General features: G+C 41.7%; 1 protein-coding gene across 1 annotated transcript in view; it reads left to right on the plus strand.

The window, feature by feature from the left end:
* Positions 1–14,341, plus strand: part of CPA6 (carboxypeptidase A6) — a 311,521-nt gene that overhangs the window by 194,991 nt on the left and 102,189 nt on the right. The window contains exon 3 of the mRNA XM_084783077.1: positions 10,829–10,953. Coding sequence (XP_084639203.1) covers positions 10,829–10,953 — 125 coding nt within the window. The remainder of the gene's footprint in view (positions 1–10,828; positions 10,954–14,341) is intronic.

The following is a 14,341-nucleotide window of genomic DNA, read 5'->3' on the forward strand; positions in this document are numbered from 1 at the left end:
GGGCTCCCTCAGTTATGGACATAGGGGAGCGGAATAAGGTGAAAGCGGGAAGGAGGGAGGAACAGGAGGATACAAGTGATGGGATAACAATTGAGTTGTAATCTGTATAAATTAATTATATTTTTAAAAAGGTGGAATCTCAGAGTCTTTTGACTTCCATTTAAGTGCTGGCTAAGGATATTAAACATTTCTTTAAGTGTTTCTCAGTCATTTGAGACTCCTCTGTTGAAAATTCTGTTTAGATCTATACCCCATTTTTAATTGGATTATTTGGTTTGTTGATATCTAGTTTCTTGAGTTCTTTGTATATTTTTGGAAGCTAGCCCTCAGTCAGATGTGGAGTTGGTAAAAATGTTTTCCCACTCTGTTGGTCATTTTGTCCTATTGACTGTGTCCTTTGCCTTACATAAGCTTTTAAGTTTCATGAGGTCCTGTTTATTAATTGTTAATTTTAGTGCCTGCATGAGCAGTGTTCTGTTCAAGAAGCACTCTTTTTTTTCATTCTCTAATTGTTCCCCTTTTGTAGCATTCTGCTCTTGTCTTCTGCATATTCTCTTATGAACCGCAATTTCACTTTTTGGTTACAGGCTCTTTGTGGTCTGCTCTTGTCCCCACATTTACCTTTTTTTCCCCTCTACGGCTTTCTAGTTTCTCAGTCTCTGGTTGCAGGGTGTCAGCAAATGTTGGGAGGCCATAGCTCAAGGTAGTCACTAAGAGCCAATGGGAGGATTTCACATAGCATGAGTGGCACATCAGGGGGCCAAAAATAATACTATCATTCGTCTTTGGAGTGGTGGTGTTTCTCCAGTCGGCTACCTGGCCTTTTCATACAGTCTTAATGTCTTCCAGAGTCTAGAATGACATCATTCCCTGAGTCTGTCCATGTTCATTAGCTTTGGAGAGGCTAATGAACATGGATTTCATTCTTATGCCATCCCATGGCCCTCCTAGGTAGCTTTGCTATCTCTGATCAGCTAAATCACATAGTGTTACTCTTCTTTTCATCTTTAATGTTTTGCCACAAGTTTGCACCTAGTTTAATCAATAGTAAAGTTAACATTTCTCTTCTGAGGTCTTGTTATCTTGGAGGTGGTCCTATGGGAGACATAGGTGACAATATCTTTATTTCAAATCTTTTGCATAAAACAAGATGGTCTGTCATTATAATTAAAAAGCGGTTGGTTACGAGAATTTCTTCTGTACTTGCAACTTGCCAAATAAACCATGAGCGTGCTCTTGCATTATTCCATCAAATGAAAACCAAATCCAAACTTAGGTCTGAGACTGATCAAAGGGGCCATTGTGAAACGGGAAAAAAAGAGACTACTATGATATAGCGAACACCCAATCCTGAGTCCTACGTACCTAAAGGATCATCAGAGGGAATTTATTTTAGAGGGGAAAGTGACAAGGCTAGAAAAGCTGAGTATCAGAAAGTGGGACAGGGGCTGGAGAGATGGCTCAGCAGTTAAGAGCACTGGCTACTCTTCCAAAGGTCCTGAGTTCAATTCCCAGCAACCACATGGTGGCTCACAACCATCTACAATGAGATCTGGTGCCCTCTGCTGGCCTGTAAACACATGTACAGATAGAGTGTTTATATACATACATAAATAAATCTTTTAAAAAAGAAAGAAAGAGGGACAAACAGGTGGGGAGAACTCGACCAGACAGTGGATCAAAGGAGCTGCTCTCCTAAGGTCAGTTGGTGCTTCTGGACTAACGCTAATCCAAGGCTGGAAGAAATGAGGCATAACTGAAGCTTGGGTCATGCTAGCAAGAATTTTAACCATACTGGCTGCTGAGTGTGAAAGGTTCAGCTATTTGTAAAGCAAACATGGGAATCTGGAGCATCTGGGTGGGTGGTGAGCACCCATAAGGGGAGTCTGTGCATCCTCTCTGGGTCTCATGGGGAAGATAATGAAGCAGTAGGGTTGATATAGCCATCACTGGTTTTCAGACTCTCAAGGATCAGTAAACCTCAGCACTATAAGGAAACCCTTCTTTCTCCCCATCTGTCCTACCCCTGACCCAGCCGAGTTCTTCCTGGAAGGATGCGTCTCACTCCCACTCGTTGTTCCCTTTGCAAGCTAATCTCGACTCATTCACAGCACTACACACCAGCAACCGTTCTCCTGGGCAACCACCTCCCCAAATAAGATAGAACACGTTGCGTCTTCCCTCGTAGATTAATCGCGTGGTGTGTGGTGTTGGCTTGGCTCTTAAGGGCAGGCCACTATCTTACTGATCTTGTAAACTCCACACTTAGCTCAGAGACTGAGATTCCCAGGCTTCCAGTAAACAGTGAATGAGTGTGTGGTGGTTACCATAGCTGGAAGCTTTGAAAGTCAGCCCGTCCTCACCGCCAAGTGTGCGGCAGAGCGGTCTCCAGGTCCCTGGGATTGTTCACAGAGTACCATCCAGTTCTTTTACCATCCAGCCCTCCACTCAGTTTCTGGGGGGTGGAGGGGGAAGAGTGCTGACTTTCATTTCACCTTCATAGTTTTAGGAGGGGAAAGCATGCTTTTCAGTAAAGGAGCTGCAATTCATTTTTTTTTAACTGAATCATTATCTTGCTCATATGTTACTAATCCACAGTGACCTGTCAGCCGAGAATAACTGATTGCTGAGTGTTAATGCTTCTTTCTCACTTTCAGAGGAGGAGGGAAGGGTAAAAGTGGATTTGAGAGAAAATGTTTCAAGGAATGCAAACGTTTGTACTCCCCAGAGCACGCCAAATCTGGCGTAATTACAGCGTTTAAGGGTTACTTGGAAATGATGTATTCCAACATCCTTATTAATGATAATTAAGAAAATCAAGGCCCAGAGATATGAAATATCAAACTTTAAATAGAATCAGTCTGGAAGTAACCCTTTTGTTCTCCAAAAGGGATTTTTTTTATTATTATTAAAGCAGAAATAAGTTTTGTTTGATTTCTTTGGTTACATAGAGGAATTCATGACGCAACATCTCAAAGATGAAACGCATAACAAAATTCAAAGTGGTTTTTGTTATTAAAGCCCAGACTGGACACGAGATTTTAAATGTAATTATATTATCTTACTATTGTTTAGAACAATAGATGAAACATTTTTGAATGTGGTGAACAAATGTCAAGAACACGTCCTCACTATTAAAAATCACAGATCATCAAAAGAGTGTAGAGGGGAATCTCAGTTACTTGATGAGACGCAGCCCAGGGGCTCTTCTTTTTCAATGAACTTGAACATGGTGAGCTGCGGTTAGATCTAGTCATTCCTTTACAGAACCAGACTGAAAAATGCCAGTGTGTCCTCAGGTACAGAGTTTTGTTTTGGCTTTTTGTTGCTGTTTTGCTATTGTTTGTTATCGTTTTTGTTTTTGAGACAGGGTCTCAGCATGTAGCCTTGGCTGGCCTGGAGTGCGTGAGTGCTGGATTGAAGGTGTGTGCCACCTCTCCCAGCTATGAGTGTAGGGTTCTGTGAAGCCAGCAAAGAATAGCAGACTGTTAGCTCCCCCTTCTTCTAATAAGCTTTGTGAATGGCGGCTACGTTCTTGGAGCCTCTAGTGAGAAAGTCGGGGGCCTTTCCTTACTACTTATAAATAAATATTTACTTCCAAGGCAGAAACTAAGCTGGAACTGGATCATTTCCATGAAGAAGTGGAGCTCTGTGGTGCTACAGAAAGATGGTGCAGGGCTCAGAATCACAGGTTACTGATTCTTAGTTCTTTCTAGGTGGCATCACACACAGGTCTACATTTCCCTTCCATAGACCCCCAAATGCCATCGTCCCCAAATCACTTCCCAAGCTCCCTGACCTAATGCTGCTGATCTGATAACCATCAGTTATCACACGCCAGCCTGGCCACCTCAGCTGGAAAGTGGTGTCTTCCGGCAAACGTAAACCTTTAGGAAAGGCTACACTGTGAGCGCCAAGAAATAAGACTACTGAGAACATATCTGGATGCCTAAACGTGGAGCAAAATAAAAATAATTATCTATACCAGAAAAATGACAAACACACCCCTGGCTAAGTGATAAAAATGCCACTTCTCAGCCTACTCAAGCTCTTACTCCCCTTTATTCCTTCCATCTACTAGATAAAAATCTAGGCGTAGGATAATAGAATTACTCCCCTTGCTCAGAAAAATGCAATGCAGAGAAAAGCTCCACTTTCCTTAAACCCTACACAAGATCACTCTATGGCGCGTCAAGACCCTACATGTTCTAATGCACCATCATTTGCCGTGGTAAATGATCCTGATTGCAACAAACCAACAAACCTAACTTTTTAAAACTTATACATATATTCTAGTCATCATTGACTGAATGTGCTCTTCTAAAATAACTGAATGAAAATATTAGGCTGGGCATGGTGGCGCACGCCTTTAATCCCAGCACTTGGGAGGCAGAGGCAGGCAGATCGCTGTGAGTTCAAGGCCAGCCTGTTCTACAAAGTGAGTCTAAGACAGCCAAGGCTACACAGAGAAACCCTGTCTTGGAAAAGAAAAAGAGAGAGAGAGAATATTAAAGTCAGGCATGGTAGCGCATGCCTCTAATCCTAGCAATTTAGGAAGCAGAAGCAGATGGCTCTCTATGAGTTCGAGGCCAGCCTGGTCTACAAAGAGAGTTCAAGCTATTCAGAGATACACAGTGAGACCATGTTTCACAAAACAAAACAAAAGATTTGATTAGTTTGAAAAAATACTAAGGTTTCTTTTCTCTTTCAAGGCGCATGCCTTGTTTTGACAGCTAACTCAACCAAATTGAAGAGGCTGGCATTCAGTGGAATGAATAGGGAAAAAGTCAAACAGGAAACCAAACCCCTGGAAACCATTTTGTTTTTACCTAGTTCTGTAGAAATAATGCCTACCTAGGGACTAACACTCGAATTATTCAATCCCACCAAAATTTACAATCCTAGTCACTGCTCTCATCTGGACTGAACTGTTCATGACTGGCCCCCGCCACGGTTTGAGTTCCTCCAGAGTTCACGTGTTGGGACCTTAATACCATAAGGCATCAGCGTTTGGGAGTGGGGACTGGGAGGGTAGCCAGGCCTTGAACACGCACCTGCATGAATGGCTTAGCGCCTCTCTAGTGTAGGACTGCACTAATCCCTGTTGGTGACTGAGCTCTCACAGGGTTGGCTTGGGTCCCCCAGCACTAGGCTGTTCTACAGACTGTGTGGCCCCATTTGTGCACACTTCCTCCTGCTTTCTGACACAAATTAAAGCAACAAAGTCCCCGTCGTGGCATGTTTTCAGAATCTCGGCCTACAGAACTATAATATCAAGATAAGCTTTCACTTATAAATTACCAGTCTCAACAGTTACAGTATAGCAATTTTTTAAATGAACCAATTCAGGCTCTAACTAATTAAAATTATTATGTGAGTGACTAATTACTTTTTTAAAAATCCACTTACTTATGTATATATAAGCACTCTATTGCTTATGTATATATAAGCACCTGCATGCATCAGACAGAAGAGGGCATCAGATTCCACCATAGATGGTTGTGAGCCACCACACAGTTGCTGGGAACCAAACTCAGGACCTTTCGATGAGCAGCCAGTGCTCTGAACTAATTACTTCCTTATATGTTTTTATTCTCTTTAATAGCAAAAAACAAAAACAAAAAGCACCATGAACTTAGGAAGATTTTGCTGCCTGAGTTTCTGGAACAGAGAGGGGAATATTGAGATTACTAAAGCAGTTTCAAGAGAGTAGAAATTGCTTGTCTGCTAAGAGAGAAAAAATAAAAGGGAAGAAGAGTAAAATAGGTGGAATTCCAACTGCTTTCCACATGTCTCTGCTTCACAGATCACGATCCCTGGCCAAGCTTCCCATCCCCAAGCCCAAGGATGTTAAGATCGCATAATAAACAGAACAAGGACAAATAACATGGACACACACACACACACACACACACACACACACACACACATGCACACACACATGCACACACACATACATACACACATGCATGTGCACACACACATGCACACACACATACATACACACATACACACATGCATGTGTACACACACTCACACACACACATATATACATACCCATACACACACAAACACACACATGAACACACATACATGCCCTAGCCAGTGAGGATGCAGCTCAGAGTCTTTAAAGGGAACACGATCCTGCCAATATTATAATACTGGCCCAAGGAATAAATTGATTTTAAGCTTTCCAGTTTTTTGCAACTCATTAATGCAGCTCTGGAAGCAAGTATAGCAATCATGCAAATGAAATACAATTAAAAATCGTTGACTGTGGAAGAAACAAAATTCCACAAAAGCAGATATCAAAGGTGCTTGATCTGAACTTGGCAGTCAAAGAAGCTTCCCAGGAGACAGTAGGCGAAGATTCTAAAAGAAGATTCAAGAAGGATAAGTGGGCCAAGACCAAAAAGACAATTTACAGAGTAAACAAGAAAAGGCACACTCCAGGATATTAAGATTTATGAGTCCTTATATTGAATTAATATGATTATGCAAATTAAATCAAGTGCTAACCAAACACTGCGATGGTACTAAGTTTTCTCACAAGCCGCCCCTGTGGGGCTTAAGAAAGGGTGTCTGAAGTGTCTGTTCTATAAGCTTGAGGGTGTGAGTGTGGGTCCCAGTACCTAGGTAAAAAAAGCCAGAAGTCCTGGCAGCGAGGAAGATGGAGGCTGGGGGTTGCTGAAGACAGGAGGACCCCTGGCTTCCCTTGCCAGCCAGTCAGGCTGACCACAGAGTTCCAAGTTCAGTGAACGACCTTGTCTCACCTGTCACAAAACATAAGGTTGAAGGGGCTGAAGAGACGGTTTGGTGGTTAAGGGTACTTTCTGTTCTCACAGAGAAATTGGGTTTGGTTCCCAACATCCATGTCAGACAGCTTACAACCCCTTATAACTCCAGCTCCTAGGGATCTCATACTCAATTATAGTCTTTGCAGGCACCCACACACATGTGTCTTACACTCATACACACACACACACACACACACACACACACACACACACACACAATTTCCTGTGAAATGCAAATATTCTGAATAGAAAACAGTTTTTCAAACCAACAAAAAAATTAGAATAAATATAGTAAGTCAGGACAAGCCACACCTCTGTGGATTGTTTTGGGCAACTGGGAGGCAGGCGATCTGTCCCAAGTTGAAGGGACATGGCCAATGCCCCCACACACACTCACACACAACTTACCCAGAAGCCATGGGAAGATGAGAGCCTAGTGATACCGGGTCAGGTGACGAGGGGATGGACAGACAGCTGGAATAGTTCTCATAGAGTCCAGGCTAATAAGCAATATAGCAGAAGGGCCAGGACACCATGGAGTTGGAGCCTGCCTGAATTAAAATGTTTTTCTTTTAAATCATTTATCATCTCATGACCGCCTGATATGTCGAGCACAGCTTTAGGCATTCTACATGTACTGATTCATTTATACCTCAAATGTTTATGAAAATATGCTGCTCATAATCTCGTTTTACAAAGTGGGAAACTGAGGCACAGAGAGCTGGGATAAATTGACAATTTGGGCTTCACACCCTGGGCCCCAAGCACTAGACTTCACCCTTGTAATCACTGCATTTTCTACAATCTTCCCAACTTCCATTACAACAAAAATAGCAACCACTTATGTTAGTAAATGTTACTTATCAAGGAGAGTGGGCAAGCAGTTTGATCTTTCCAGCAAAGAATGTGAGAGCCAGCATGGTTAGGAAACTCGGCCATGTCTCACATACCCTAGTGTGGAGCTTGAATTTGCTCCTATGGCGTCAGACTTCAGAGCCGTCACTCTAGAGACATCGCACCTCGCTGTTTGCCTCTGCGCTGGGCAACATCCCTTCTTTGTTCATCATCTCAATTTCATTTCTTGCTTCTCACCCTGAACCCTTAAACCCATCTCTGCATTCAGCTCATCCAGAATAAGGAAGCAACCTCATGGTGCTCTCCACCTTAACTGGACAGATCAAGTGGAAGTTCGTCCTAACTGCATCCCGCTTCTCATTTTTCAGACTGCAATGATAACACACATCTATGGCTTAACTTTTATGCCTCTATTAAATGCACGTATTAATGGGGTTTGGTGTGCACTGCAGCACATGCACCACGGCACGCACTGATGACGTCAGAGCAAATAGCACGTCTCTCTCATCAGTTTCTATTTGGAGCCCTTCTCTTCCAGATCTTCACAAATAGGTTACTGTAAGCCGTACTCACCCTCTGTGCCATGGAACAGTAGAATGTACTCCTGCTGCGTTGACTGTTTAGGCTCCACTCATCCAGCCTCACTTTATCCACTCCCCACATCCCCCTAATCTCTAAAACTTCACTCCTCTGCATTTAGGTTGACATTTTTAACTCCCCCATATAGCTTGTTTTATTTAACACAGTATCTTTCAGTTCCGTGCATCTTATTCTTCTTTATTGCTAACGAGCATCCTACTGTGTGTGTTGGGCACATTTTACCCATCCTCTATTGACGTACATCAGTGTTAGCCCTATATCTCCTTGGTTGCTGTGACAGTGTTGGTGTGAACATGGTGATGGAGGCATCTCTGTTATACTGATGTCCTTTCCTTTGGATGAGAACCATTCACTGGCCATTTGTGTTTCCTCCTTTGGGAAGCATTTATTCAGATCATTTGCCCAGTCTTTCACTGTGTTGCTTCTTTTACTGTAGTGGCTGGTGTTAAGCTTCTGGGTTTCTTATTCGTTTGAGAATGTAAACTTAGGGAGCTCCAGTGGAAATCACTGTGGAAGTTCCCAAAAGGAAAACTACAACTAGCTCTACCCAATGACCTAGCTACACCATTTCTGCATGTATGCCCAAAGGACTCCACAGCAACACATCACAGAGACTGCCGCTCACTACAGCTAAGAGGTGGAACCAGAACAGATGCCTGTCAACAAGTGAATGGGTAAAAAAAAAAAAAAATAATAATAATAATAATAATAATAATATAATAATACTAATAATAATAATAATAATAATAATAATAATGTTTCCCCCTAAACACAATAAAGCTCTTTTCATAATAAAATGACAATGAATTCTTATAAATAAAAATGAAATGATGACACATAGAGGAAAATGAATGGAACTGGAGACCATTATGTTAAGAGAGGTAAACCAGAGTCAAAAAGAAAAGCACTGCCTGCTCCTGTATGAAAAATATATAGGGGTGTGTGTGTGTGTGTGTGTGTGTGTGTGTGTGTGTGTGTGTGTGTGTTTTCAGAGTAAAAGGGGGATCACGAGATAGGAAGAAGGCATCTTATGGGATGGCTAGTGGGAAACATGAAAGCAGGAGGACCAGCGATTTGGGGAGAGGAAAGGAAGCAGAAAGAAGTAGCAGGAGAATGGGGAATGGTAAAAGGGATGGGGAATGAATGAGAACAAAGTATAACTACATTATGTATGTATGCATATACTACAAGGAAATCTTGTGTGCTAGCTTAAAAAAATTTAAAGAAGCAAAAACTGCCATTGATTTTCATATGTTATGAAATCTTACATACCTGATGTGGCCAGGTCTTGCTTCCTGATGTTATAAATCATTTTTGTTAGTTCCCATTAGTTCAGATGCCTTTGGTAATCTGGGGATTTGTCAATATCGTTGTTTGATTTTATGATTGTGACAGGGTCTACCCAGGCTGCTGTCAAATCCATGGTCCCCCTGCCTCAAGCCTCTCAAATGGCTGGAGCTGCAGGTGGGACCCACTATGCTCAGTGGTGTTAGTTTTCTAACATTTGGCTGCTATAGGGTGTATTATTTCCATGGTACTTTACAATGGGGAAGACACTCTGTGGGATGAGGGTTGAATTTTAGCATATATCTCAGGAAAAATAGCATCCACAGACTTATTTCCAGAATGATGATCCATATTATTTTGTGCACCTATGGTGTTCCAGTCCCTTGTATCCATTGACAGCAAACAGTTACTCTTATTACCAAAAAACTTGGGTCTTGCCATGGCCTAAAGGCATGGCAAGTCTGGCTAAAGGATTCTAATGTACAAAGGTGAGTGATGGTACCAGCAGGCCTCTTGCACAGGGAAGAAAATGGCCTCAGTTAGTAACAGAGCAAGGATAAAAATGAAACCATGCATCAGCACAAAAGATTAAGAAAAATATCTCGCAATCATATTGGACATGGCTATGAGTTAAATTAGGATGTTGCCAAGTTGGTTCACACTGGGGACAGTGTGATGCAGACCTAGCTATACCACTGGCCAGGCTGACAGATGGCAGGAATGACCCTTCATCAGTTCTCCCAACCACACACTTCTGTTTGCCCACTCGGTGGACAGGTTTGTTAGCTGATTTGCCCTTGAAAGCTAGCAGAAGGGTCAGCTGCTTAAGAGAAAGCAGATAGACTCCTTGTCCCCACAATGAAAGCCTGACTCCCCTATTTCAGCACTGCAAAAGTGGGGAGAAGAGCTACCAACTGTAGTGGACCACAATTTCCTCATGGGGCAGAAAAGAGAGTAGTTTGTGCCCTTTTCTTTCTTAAAGTTATTCAAACATTTATACAATACATTTAAATGAATAATTTTAAACCTTCACCTGGGCTTTGTTGTTGTTGTTTTTACCTGTGACTTGAATGTGTTGTGAGTTAAGATCAAATTCTATGACTCTGATGAAATTCTGGGCACAAATTCAAGACAAATCGAATGAGAGTTTAACCCTGAGGGTGTAAGCATTAAGTCTACTCTGCATGTGTTTCCTGCTCCTGTACTCAAACAAGATAATGTGCTTGACATCGTGACATGGTTTCCCACCTGCTCTGCATATGAATTATAGGTTGGTTCCTGCACTATAGGTGGACCTGTGGCAGCCCAGCAGTATCTCCTATGTGTCAGAGGGGACAGTTACTGATGTCCATATTCCCCATAATGCTTCCAGAACCCTGGTAGCGTTCTTACGGGAAACCCACATCCAGTACAAGTAAGCATTCTCTTTCATTTGCTACAAATTCTATTTGTACTAAATCAAACTGAATGGTGACTATATTCAGGTTGCTTATTACGAGCTTCCGAAGGGCTTTGTTTAAGTGGTATTTCATTGTGAGGCAGTAAAAATGTGTGTTTCATCTTTGAAAAAGGTATTTGTCTGATGGGGACCAGGAGCAGCCACATAAACATGTTATTTTAGTGTTAGCTCTGTCACCAATGTCAACCTGGCAATGCTAAAAAGGCCTAAGGGAAGGTAGAGAAGGAATGATTTCCTGCAGCTGCATGGTCTGCAGCAGAAAAGATGGGATAAGACTGGGGAAGTAGAAGACAAGGCAAGCAAAAGATGGCTGCAGTGGGCCAGTGTTGTCAGAATTTAAATTTAAAAAAAGAAAGAACAGAAAACAGATGTGGCAGGGGAGGAGAACGCAGAGGGAGGGCAGGTTACTTTTTGCTGTGGGTGGTGCTACCCCCTGGAGGATATAAGCAAAAGTACCCCATATTTGTAGATGGAACTGTAGTAGGAGAAAACAGAAATAGTCCAAATAGCAAGGGGGACTTCCAGTCTTCCAGGAATAAAAGCTCTCCACCCAATTAGAGGAAGAAAAGGAAGAAGTCAGAGAAGGACAGCGGGCTTTCTAGCTTGGAGAAGACTGCACCTACAAATGTGAATAGATGTACATATTCAGGAAGATTCTAAATGAAGACTTAGAGCAGAAGACAGTTATGGGAGTCAATGAAGAAAATAATGAGTTCATAGAGTAGGATGGTCCACAACTGCCGTGATACCTAACAAGGAAGGAACCAAACCAGTCTCTGGGTTTGGTGACAGAATTATGCTGCTAATGTTCATGCAGAGATTCCATTGTGAGGAATAGAAAACAGAAAGGTGACAGATGTAGAGCAGAATCTACCTCCTAAAAGTTACAGTAAGGGAAGAGCAGAGGGTAAGAAGTGACCGCTCAGACACACAGCATCAGTGACCACTCAGAAGATTTGAGATTTGTGCCTGAAGGAGCAACTTGTACAGCCTGGAGAAAGAACCATTAAGGAGGGAGACACTGCTGATGCCAGAGAAGTTTGAACAGTAGGAAATAGACCTTATCTTTTAACATGGAAGGAACAAATGTGGGTCAATTTAAGATAATAGGGCAGCCATTGTGATATATAAATATAATACCAGTACTCTGGAGGCTGAGGCAAGAGGATTACAAATTCTAAGCCAATCTAGGACACAAAACAAGACCCCATTTCCCACCCACCCCAAAAGAAAAGAGAGAAGAAAGTAGAGAGGAAAGTCCATAATTTGAAATAAAACTTAGCTGGTGGTTTTCTGAAGTAAGAAACAGTAATTTACAAGATGCAAAGAAACTGATTCTAAAGAACATTGCCGAGAGAAAAACAAAAGTAAGAACCAACTGGCTGGATGCTGCCAATGAGAGAATACCATGTTGATAGAGGGCTGGTGCTCTGTTAAACAGAGACAGAGAAAGGTTGGTGTGGAAGAAAGGGGAGGATCCCAGTGAAATGCTGGCTCAAGTCAGCTCACAGTGGTATCTAGTCTGGTAAAGAAGAGGGAGTCTTAATCCTAGCACTCGGGAGGCAGAGGCAGGTGGATCTCTGTGAGTTCGAGGCCAGCCTGGTCTACAAAGCGAATCCAGGACAGCCTAGGCTACACAGAGAAACCCTGTCTCAAAAAACCAAAAAAAAAAAAAAGAGAGAGAGAGAGAGTCTCTAGGGGGAAATGTGGGAGACCATAGAAGAATCAAGGAAGGTGAAAAACTCTTTATATTAGAAACAAGTATAACGTAACCCACGGGAAGAGACAAGAAGGAAAGGTATTCTGACAAAATACAGGTTAAATGTGTTAAGGAAAGTTATGAATCCTAGAGAAGAAAGTTTGTGACTGGTGACAAAATCAACCCCAGTGACACAAACAGAACAATCTCCACAGCTTTATCAAAGCGGTGGCGTGCTTTCTGTAGAAAGGTGTTTTGTCTGTGCATCTGGAATAGAACCTCAGCTGTGCAGAAAACCATTGTTCATATCGCTCACATTTCTATCACTTCTACGGCTTGGAGGGGGAGCTTTGTGGCTCTGAATGCCTAGTGGGAAGGAGCTTGGTAATTATATCTATGGGGACACAGTAGCAACTCACTTGCTCCATTAATTATTGTTCAGTAGGAAAGAACACATTACTTAGTTTAACAAGCCTCTACTTCCTGCTATTAACTAAAGTTCATGTGGCACTGATATAGAAAAGAATCACACTTTGTGTCACAGAGAATAGAAGGGGGGGAGGAATAAGTATTTTAAGTCAGTTGTTTCCTCATGATGAACAATCACTTAAAATTACTCGTTTTGTTAGTCCCAAGATAATAACACATAAGAGTCAATTAAATTCCATAGGCACAGTAGGTAGAGATCATTTTAATTGACTTTTATTATTGTAGCCTGGGGTATTTTCAAAAGATTATCATTTACTCTGTACAACTATACAGAATGTATTGCTATAGTGATCTGTAGAGCAGAAGCAATGTGACTCATTGTTTCTGGCCCCTGGGTGGTCAACCTTCTCAGTGAGATGACTCATTCTGCCATTATTTTTTTTTTATTTTAAAAAGACATTTTAGAGATACCTGAAATAATGCAATGAAATGTACGTTTTTGAGAGTCCTCTCCTAGCCTGGGAGCTGGGGAAAGGTAGTTTTGTATTAAGTAATGACATCATTTGAAAATGTTTTAATAGCTCTTGTCACCATTATAGGACTGTGCCCAGTTGAAATAAGAATTATAACAAGGGCCATCAAGATGGCTCAATGGATAAAGGAGGCTTAAATAAAGTTGCCAAGCCTCACAACCTAAGTTCAAGTCCCAGGATCCACATGGTGGAAAATTGACCTTACACACACACACACACAAACACAAACACACAGACCAAGGCATGCACTCGACCATACACACAAATGAATAAATGTAATAAGGAAAAAATCATAATCATCTCTAAAAAAAACCAAAAAGTACAATGGTTTAGAAAAGTCACTTTGGTAACCAGTTTTAACAATATGCTCATTTCCACTCAACTACTTGACAAGAAAATGGGGCTGGACTGCCAAATTAGAACTATTATCTCTTTTTATAAAGATTTATTTAATTATTGTTTATACGTATTCTCTAGTTTAAAATTTACCTCTTAGAATCTGTCTCAGACATGATCAGTTTTCTGAAGTTACTGTAACAAGGAACGGCCCCCAAAGACCTTTTAAGTTGGACATTCAGAAAGACATTGTCATGGAGAGTGCTGGGTGAAGCAGGCTCTCTACCCTTCATCTATAGGACAAAAAGGAAGTCCACAGGAAAGGTACTAAGAGTCAAATATGCCT

The sequence above is a fragment of the Acomys minous genome (assembly GCF_964271855.1).
Source record: "Acomys minous genome assembly, chromosome: 1".
Lineage (NCBI taxonomy): Eukaryota > Metazoa > Chordata > Mammalia > Rodentia > Muridae > Acomys > Acomys minous.